Source organism: Propithecus coquereli, unplaced genomic scaffold (assembly GCF_000956105.1).
Source record: "Propithecus coquereli isolate 6110/MARCELLA unplaced genomic scaffold, Pcoq_1.0 Scaffold59, whole genome shotgun sequence".
NCBI classification, from domain to species: Eukaryota; Metazoa; Chordata; class Mammalia; order Primates; family Indriidae; genus Propithecus; species Propithecus coquereli.
In genome coordinates, this window is record NW_012151840.1 from 7,129,390 (window position 1) to 7,139,013 (window position 9,624).

At 42.9% G+C, this 9,624-nt stretch overlaps 1 protein-coding gene across 4 annotated transcripts in view; it reads left to right on the forward strand.

The window, feature by feature from the left end:
- Positions 1–2,405: 2,405 nt before the first annotated feature.
- ANP32E (acidic (leucine-rich) nuclear phosphoprotein 32 family, member E) overlaps positions 2,406–9,624 on the forward strand; it is a 19,724-nt gene continuing 12,505 nt past the window's right edge. For 2 of the 4 annotated variants that reach the window (XM_012658903.1, XM_012658904.1), the window contains exons 1-4: positions 2,406–2,810; positions 6,370–6,519; positions 7,019–7,141; positions 8,514–8,679. In XM_012658903.1, coding sequence (XP_012514357.1) covers positions 2,757–2,810; positions 6,370–6,519; positions 7,019–7,141; positions 8,514–8,679 — 493 coding nt within the window. In that variant the 5' untranslated portion in view covers positions 2,406–2,756. The remainder of the gene's footprint in view (positions 2,811–6,369; positions 6,520–7,018; positions 7,142–8,513; positions 8,680–9,624) is intronic. The other 2 variants (XM_012658906.1, XM_012658905.1) reach the window with 2 other exon arrangements.

The window sequence follows — 9,624 nt, forward strand, 5'->3', positions numbered from 1 at the left end:
ACTCTTATACCCTTCATTTTAGCTTCATATACCCATCCTAACTTGGCAATGTTCTTCATCCGAGCCCTTTCCAGGCACTTTTCTTTCTGTGTACCAGTGCTGTGGGGACTCTCTCCTTCCTAAGCATCTTATTTATCCTACCTTCTTGGTTGAAACTGGAAAAAGATAAGTTTCAAGGTAATGTATTGAGGTAATGCAGATGAGAGGTGATATGAGGGTGGGGATAATGGGTGTGGGGAGGAAGGCCTACTTTAGTGAATCCCTGTCTATGCTACTTTAGTGTACTTTCTGTAGCCACTAGCCAATGGTAAAATGAATTCATAGCCTTTCCTTACATTGATTATTTCCAGCATACCATTGAACTCCTATAATCATCTCTTCCTTGAAGCCCTATCATTTAACCCCAGTGATAATCTTTTCCATCTCTTATTTGGCTTCCATACATTTTTTTCCTTCTTCTCTATCTACTCCTCAGTTTCCTCTAGTATACTTTGGCAGACAATCCCTCCAAACTCTTTTGTTCCACAACCATCTTTTGCTCTCCTTTGCCTGATAGTCTTATTACGTACATTCCCTATGGACATCTTATTTTCTTTTCATGGCTTCAACTATCACATGTATGCAGGTAACTTCTAAATCTGCATCTCCTTTCCTGAACTCTCTTTTGGATTTTGTTCCAGACCCTGCAGTGACCGGAGTGATCAGAACTCAGGACTTATTCACAGGCTGGTACTAAAGTGTGCTTCTTTCTTTTTAGCTCTTTTTTTCTTCCCTTGCTTTTTAGCTCTTCCTTGAACTGTTCCTCAGTGTATTTTGGTTGTTTTCATATCATCCTGGCTTTCTTCAGCTTCCATTAAAACAAACAAAACTTTACTAAATCTCCAATTGGACACCTCAGAGATGCCATTTTATACCAAAAGCTCTCCCTCTTCCCCTTTGTCTTCATCTTCACAAGATCTCCTTTTCAGAGAATTCAAAGGAAACACTTAGCATTTGAAGATAATCACCATTTGTTTCCTTTAAGGCATTTAAAAGGCAAAATGCCAAATACTTACATTTTAAAAGTAAGTATTTGAGGAGCTGAGTGTCCCTGCATGCAGAGAGGAGGGAGAGTGGCGTGGTGAGGAGCCCAGATCTCTAACCTGAGAAACTGGAAAAATAGCAAACACTCAGTTCTTGGAGGTGTGGGACTAATTCACTCACTTCCCCAAATCACTTGAAATTTCTTTGGGTATTTTTCCTGGGAATGGTGTAAGGGAATAAGAAAGATAGAATTTAAGCAAAAACTAAGAAAAGTTAGACTTTCAAGACAAAAATTTTTTATCTCACTCTTTTAATCACACATAGACAGACTTTTTTTTTGTCTGTCCATAAACGCCAAGTTTTAATCCTCCCAGGGGGTGCACTGTTCCTGGAGGTACTGCAATAGTAGGTCGATGCGTGGACTGGACAGAGCAAGCTCCTCTTCCATTTTCCTGCTCCCCAAATCTATTTAATATATCGTCCTTGGATAGGAGATGTATCAGATATTAAACCGATAAGAACAGATACTACACTTGATCTTAGCCAAAAGGCTGAGAAGTGATAGACCTTTAAAAGCACATTTTACCTACAGATTTCCATGGAAACCAACCCAAGAGAAATTAGAAAGCAGACACATTGCTGTGCCATTTCTATGCGAATCAGTGTTGGATTTTCATTAAGCCAGCGTTGTTTTTCCAACAAGGTCTCAGTGTTTATTACAGCAACAATTACCTCAAGTAACAATTTCTCCAGATAGTTTTATTTTAAGGTCCCTAACTTATATACTTCACCCAACTGCTTTCAAAATTGTTCAGTCTTTTATGGTGGAAGTTAAAGTACCACCTTTATCTCGGCTCTGCTTCTGTACCACGGAACGTCAGTCTCTTTGAGAAACCTAACCCCAGCAGGGAAGTGCCACGACGGCATCCTTTTGATGTGATGCGCACGTTGCTGTACACCTTGGCTGCAAAGCAACGGCTGTGCTTTGAAACAGCCAAGAAGAGCTGGTGCATGCCGTTAGGCGAATTACAAGCATCGCAACTTGGACACGGAAGGATGCTTTCTCCCTCCCTTTAACACTAAAAACAGAGTTTAAAAAAGCCCCCACAAAACAAACAAAAAAACCCAACAGGCATCAAAACCGTCCAAGCGCCGAGGGAAAGCGCGCCAACCACACAAAGAAAAGGAGGGGGGCTACTGGGATTCAAAATCGCTTCGCCGGGACATACACTCTCCTCGACCTATCGGAGTTAACTGCGCGCTTGGTCGTAGCCAATAGACACAGGGTTTCTGGTCCAGGTCCGCCCTCAAGACTGATAGGCATTTACATAACCCAATGGAATAGTGTGACGCTAAAGAGTCAACCAATACGTTTGGGAGGTGGGTGGAGTGTGCACTAGGGGGTTGGCGGTGCCGTGTCATGGAGGCTCAGTCTCTGAGCAGCCATTGAAGGGGAAGGAACTGCGGGTGTGTGTATGCGTGTGTGTATGTGTGTATGTGTGTGCGCGCTAGTGTGTGGACAAGGAGGTGGGGGCAGCTGAGTTAGAGTCCCAACTCCTTGGACTCCATTTGCTATTCTCTTCTTTCTCCCCCACACCTATATGGTGGTAGTGGGCGTTTATATTTGCGTTTCTTTTCATTCATTTCCAAATTGAAATTTTAGGGTAGGGGGTAGTGGGAAAGGCAGGAAAGGGAAAGGGAGGAGAGTAGTAGCAGAAGAGCAGGAGGAGGACATGGAGATGAAGAAGAGGATTAACCTGGAGTTACGGAACAGAGCTCCGGAGGAGGTGAGATGACTCAGCCCCCACCCCTTCCCCACCAGTCCAACATTCTGAGGGTCGGATTTCTGGTGGTCCCGGTGGGTGGGTGGGGAAGGATAATAAGTTAACCCCCACCTGGGGTTTGGGTTGGGGAAAATGTTTAATTTTAAGTTTAAATCATTAAAATTCTCTACTTAAAATGGCGAAGGGTTTAAGTTTCTAGGGGCGTTTTTGTATGTGCGTGGGGGCTTAGACCCTTTCGGCGTGCTTCGAGTCTGACGTCCTGGCCTCGTGGGGGCGGGAAGCGGGGTGCCGTGTGGGCGCTCCGCCGCTTCGCTCCCCTTATCCCTTCTCCTGGGGGCCGCCGGCGTGGGCGCGACCCCCCAGTCTCACTCGCCCCTGCCGCAGCCATCGCTGCCTGAGAAGTTAGTCCAACTTTTCTGCGGTGCTGCCAACTCGTTTATATTTGTACGTGGGGGGCGGGTTCCCCCAGCTTCGAGGCCCCCGGCCACCGACGTCGCGCCGCGCGCGGGCTGGGGTCGCTCGCGGAGTACGTGCGCCGGCTGCGCCCACTCCCCCGGGAAGCGCGGCGCGCCGCCCGCCGCCCGCGGAATCTGGGTCAGCGGCGGGTTCTCGGACAGCGGGTGAGTTTTGTGACTCGTCGCAGTGACCGGAGGTGGGGAGGGGACGCGAGGCATAATCCGCTTCTTTCCCTGCGGTGTGGCGATATTCGGCATGTCGCGTGGTAGTGGCCACCACTCTGAATTTGATCCCTGGAGACGGTTTCACAAAAACTCAACAAATGGACCGTAGTAGTTTTGTGCTTTAAAGATGGGTTCGGCGAAACTAAATGATGCGCTCTCGCTGCTGTCGCTTTAGTTAAAGAGACGGAGTTGGGAGGGGCCACGTGAGGCGGGGTCGCGGTCAACTTTTCGGGGGTCGAGCGGGAGGTGTTTCCGCCTCTGTTTCGCCGGCGCCTCGTTAACCTCACCTAGCCCTCCCAGCCTCGGGCGGAGGCGCGAGGGGAGCGCGGGCCGGGAGGCGACCCCCTTTTTCCTTGGGGAGTCCCCGCCCCGTGTGGGGTTTCCCGTCAGTCGGAGCGGCAGGTCGAGAGAGCGGGGCCCCATGGCCAGCGAGGAGCCTCGCGCTAGGAAAGCGGCGTAGTCTTGCTCCTTTTAAGTCTCTAAAATAAGCCCTAAACTTGGAATATAAGGATAAGCCATGGAGATATAAATATATATTTAAACTGGGGTGGTGCCTGTGCATACCAGCATAGAGGAACTGAGTCCGTCTGGGCTTTCGGGTTCGGCACGCATACTTTTTTTTTTAAGTCTTCTGTTTTTCTGAAATTGGCAGGGGCCAGGGAGGAGGAAACAGTCGCTTGCTATCAGGGTCATCCCAGAGAGAACTTGAAGTTTCTGGAGCTTATTCTTAGGGGCTTCAGGAAAAAACAACAAGATGAAACTTTAAAAGCCATCTCTCAGAAGCACAAGTTTAGGGTACTTTTTAATGTCTTGGGTTGGAAAAATGGACACCCCCGCCTTCTGCATTCTTTTACTTAGAGATCGTAGTAATTTCTTTGCCAGTTTTGGGGAGTGCAGGACGTTGCCTTTTTGTAGCTTCTTCCGTTGTGGTATAATAACGGTCTCTTATATTTGTATAGACAGTTTACAGAGCACTTTTCGTGTTTGTTGTTTACTTTCTTCCTCCGGACACACTTGTAAGATGGATTGTATTCTAGAATCCAAATTAGCAAACAGTCTCAGGGCAGTGAAGTGGTTTACTCAGGTGGAAGAACTGGTTTTCTGATACCAAATCTAGTAGCCCTCTCACCCCTGAGCTAAACAGGGAGTCCGAAGACTTAGAGTCAGGCACAGCTCTGCCACAGGCTAATTGTGTGACCCTAGGCAAGTCATTCTTGCTGCGTGGGTCTTGGTTTCCTGTCTCTAAACGGCAGGTCATGATGTCCTCTCTGGTCACAGAAATAATTATATCAAAATCATATTCAAATAGAGAAGGTGGCATCCATGTTGCTAATTTTTAGCCCTCAAATCCCTCAAACATATTTTTGCATTGGAGATAGAGAACAGGATCCTGCATCCCCCTTAAGATTAAGTCCATTCAGGCCGACACCAGGAAGTTTAGTTACTACAACTCTGACCCAATAGGGAATTCAGCCCACTTCCCTCTAAGAATGGGGAAGAGTCCACAGAAATGCTACCAGAGTGACAGGGAGAAATAACATTTTGTCAAGGATATTGTTCTGGGTGATATTGTTTGACCTCGATGTTGGAACAAATAACACCCAAAAGCTGGGCTGTTCCAGAAGGAGCTTTCTCATATTTCTTCATGAAGGGTAACAAGGTTTTATTGAGTTATGATGGTATTTATCTTAGTTAGCTAATTAACCAAAGATAAGTGGGTTTAAACTGAAAAAGTGATTAAACAGTTTTCTCTCTTCTTTTTTTTTTGAGACAGAGTCTCACTCTTTTGCCTGGGCTAGAGTGAGTGCCATGGTGTCAGCCTAGCTCACAGCAACCTCAAACTCCTGGGCTCAAGCAATCCTACTGCCTCAGCCTCCCGAGTAGCTGGGACTACAGGCATGCGCCACCATGCCCGGCTAATTTTTTCTATATATTTTTAGTTGTCAGATTAATTTCTTTCTATTTTTAGTAGAGACGGGGTCTCGCTCTTTCTCAGGCTGGTTTCGAACTCCTGAGCTCAAACAATCCGTCCGCTTCGGCCTCCCAGAGAGCTAGGATTACAGGCGTGAGCCACCACGCCCGGCCTCTCTTCTTTTTTTATCTTTTATTTTTTATAAAATGTGTGACTCAAGAGTTTTCTCTCTTCTTAAATTTTAGGGCAGCTTACTTGAATCTTTTCCCAATAAACCACATATCCCCTCAATGCATAAATATATGCCCAATGTTGAATGTCCTTATCAGGGTCAGAAACAGGTTTCACACGGAACTTTTTCAAAGTTTTGGTGTTTTTGTTGTTGTTATTTTTGTTTTGAGATAGCGTCTCATTCTGTCACCCCAGCTAGAGTGCAGTAGCGTCATCATAGCTCACTGCAACCTCAAATTCCTGGACTCAAGTGATCTTCCTGCCTCAGCCTCCTGAGTAGCTGGGACTACAGCTGTGAGACTCTGTGCCCAGCTAATTTTTCTATTTTTTTGTAGAGATGGGGTCTCGCTCCTGCTCAGGATGGTCTTAACCTCCTGTCCTCAAGTGATTCTCCTGCCTTGCCCTCCCAAAGTGCTAGGATTACAGGCAGGAGCCTGGCCCAAAGTTTTGTTTTTTATGCCTTGGTGATTTGAAGCAGGCATTGAACTTCTTAGTCCAAGTTTAAATTTAAAAGATTGCTTATAGTGATGACTTTAGATTGTATATCGGTTTTGGGGGAAAATGAAGCAGATCTGTTTAAGAAGATTGGTGATTTTTTGTTTTGTTTTGTTTTTTTAACCGATGGGCAATCAAACTTGAGATTGGTGGTTTTAATATTCACATTTCCCAAATGTAAGACCCTGGTCTATTGCTAAACAGATTGCAAACTAAAGAATCATTAATGTGTTCCCTCTTACAGGTGACAGAGTTGGTTCTTGATAATTGCCTGTGTGTCAATGGGGAAATTGAAGGCCTGAATGATACTTTTAAAGAACTAGAGTTTCTGAGTATGGCTAACGTGGAACTAAGTTCACTTGCCCGGCTTCCAAGCTTAAATAAACTTCGAAAAGTAAGTTGGCATTAGCATGCAGGCATCATGATTTCAATGCCAAAGGCTATTCTTAATATGTCTCATTTTTGGCCAAATGAAATGACCATTCTGCCTGTTAATTAGAAGGTTTTAAGTTTCTAAAGATAAGAAAAAGGATTATATAGGATCTTGGAATCAGCTCTAATATTGCTTTTAGAAATTTAAATTTAATAGTGGAATTGCTTTATAACATGAATTTAGATTTAATGTCTACCAAATATTTTTCTCTGAGTCATAAAATCCAAATGTTATACAACTAGAACCAAAGCTGGGATGGGAGCCCATTATGTAATATAAGAGTTCTAATATATTATTTGGCAGATGTAGATGGGAATTTGGAAATTAATGATTTGTAATGACAGTCTCCTGAAGCCAGAGGGAATGACAGATGTTTCTTTTCTTCCAATTGTTATACTTTTAAAATCTTTGATCTGATGCCTTCACCATTGTTTATTTTACCCCCATGTTGAACATATAGTTGGAGCTTAGTGACAATATAATTTCTGGAGGCTTGGAAGTCCTGGCAGAGAAATGTCCAAATCTTACCTACCTCAATCTGAGTGGAAACAAAATCAAAGATCTCAGTACAGTAGAAGCTCTGGTAAGTGGAACGGTCCTGTTTGTGGACTTGCTTTTTTTGGTTAAATTTTGTGAGATTTGTATCTTTTTTTTTTTTTAGACAGTCTTGCTCTGTAGCCAGGGCTAGAATGCAGTGGCATCATCATAGCTCACTGCAGTTTCAAACTCCCGAGCTCAAGCGATACTCCTGCCTCAGCCTCCTGAGTAGCTGAGACTACAGGCATGCACTGCCATGCCCAGCTAATTTTTCTATTTTTTTGTAGAGATGAGGTCTTGTTATTGCTCAGCCTAGTCTTGAACTCCTGGCCTCAAGCAATTTCTCCTTCCACCTAGCCTCCCAAACACCTGCTAGGTTACAGGTGTGAGCCACTTCACCTGGCCTGTATCTTATCTTTTTTTTTTTTTTTTTTTTGAGACAAAGTCTCACTATGTTGCCTGGGCTAGAGTGCTGTGGCGTCAGCCTAGCTCACAGCAACCTCAGACTCCTGGGCTCAAGCAATCCTACTGCCTCAGCCTCCCGAGTAGCTGGGACTACAGGCATGCGCCACCATGCCCGGCTAGTTTTTTCTATGTATTTTTAGTTGTCCGATTAATTTCTTTCTATTTTTTTTTAGTAGAGACGGGGTCTCGCTCTTGCTCAGGCTGGTTTCGAACTCCTGAGCTCAAACAATCCACCCGCTTCGGCCTCCCAGAGAGCTAGGATTACAGGCGTGAGCCATGGCGCCCGGCCTATCTTATCTTTTTAATTTCTATTTAACTCCTGAAACTTGTGAATTTCTTACGTTGTGATCTAGACTGTTACTGCTTTCTTTTCTTTTAGAGTAAAATATTCAGGTGAATTTTTAAATCAGTGAGAAATTTATTTTTATCATCAACTTCAGGAGTTGACTATCTGGTTTTTAAATTTCTGGCATTTTCTTAACTTCTTCCCTCTTGATTTTTTTTGAGTTAGTTTATTATTTGCCCCATTATTTCTCAGTATGAGGAAAGGAAAGGAAGAAATGAAGCTCTGAAAATTGTTGGTCTCATTTTTAAAAGATTGAGAGGAGGTTGAAATTGTTGAAAATAAGCTTGTTTGTGGATTTAAGTTGACCATGGTATTATTGTTGCCTAATTATGTACAGATTCAGTCAACAAAAATAAGTGCCTCCTTTAAGTAAGGTACTAAGACAGATGCTGGAGATACAACAGTGAACAAAACTAAGTTCTTACTCTTTTGGAGTTTATATACCAGGGGCTAATTAAGAGAGTTGGCTGTGTTTGATATAATCTTAAAATTCTAAAAATCTAAAAATCATTCTCTATTTAAAATATATATTTTCTGGATAATGAATTAAAAAGAAAGAAGATGATATTTTAAATCTTGAATGTAAGTATTAACTTTACTTTTCCAGCAAAATCTTAAAAATTTGAAAAGTCTTGACTTGTTTAACTGTGAGATCACAAACCTGGAAGATTATAGAGAAAGTATTTTTGAACTGCTGCAGCAAATCACATACTTAGATGGATTTGATCAGGAGGATAATGAAGCGCCAGACTCTGAAGAGGAGGATGATGAGGGTAATCATTCTTAATACTCATAAATGTGTCATAATTATAGCCTCCACTCTAGCCGTGCAAATTAGATTGGGCCTAGAGATTTAGGTGTGAGAAAAGCCACAACAAGGCATTAGTAAGACAAGAAAAATTTAAAAACCCACAGCTCTAGCCTGTATTTCTTCTTTCAGATTTCTAAGTTGCAGGGAACTTAATGATTATTATAACATGAAGTTTCATGAAATTTCACATCTGTATAAACTTGTGTAACCACCACCCAGTAAAAGTGGCAGCTTCCTAAATAATGCTTTTTAAAAAAAAGAACCATTCATAATAGCCCCAAAGCAGAAACAACCCAATGGCAACTTCCTAAATAATGCTTTTTTAAAAAAAGAACCATTCATAATAGCCTAAAGGTGGAAACGGCCCAAGTGTCTATCAACTGATGAATGGATTAAGAAATATGATTTATCATTACTATGTAATATTATTCTGCCATAAAGATGAAATAGTGATATATGCTGTATCAATGAACATTGAAAGTGTTCATTGCAGCATCACCACTTCGGAATATTCTCTGCAATCCTGCCTGGGTAGTTTGATGCAAATGTGATCATATCACATTTGCATGTGATCATATCACATAGTCTTCTTGAAACCCTTTCACGTTTCCCTGTTGCCACCAAGACGTACGTACAAGGCCCTTTATTACCTGGCCTCTGTTTCCTTCTCTAGCCTCTTCTCCCTCAATACAAAATTAAAGCATCTCACCAAACTGAGTGAAAGAAGCCTGACACAAAAGTCCTCATATTGTTTGATTTCATTTATATGAAAAGTTCAGAATAGGCAAATCCATGGAGACAGAAAGTAGATTATTGGTTGCCAGGTGCAGGGGGGAGAAGAGAATAAGGAGTGACTGCTGCTAATTGTGGAGTTTCTTTTTAAGGTGCTGAAAAATATTCTAGAATT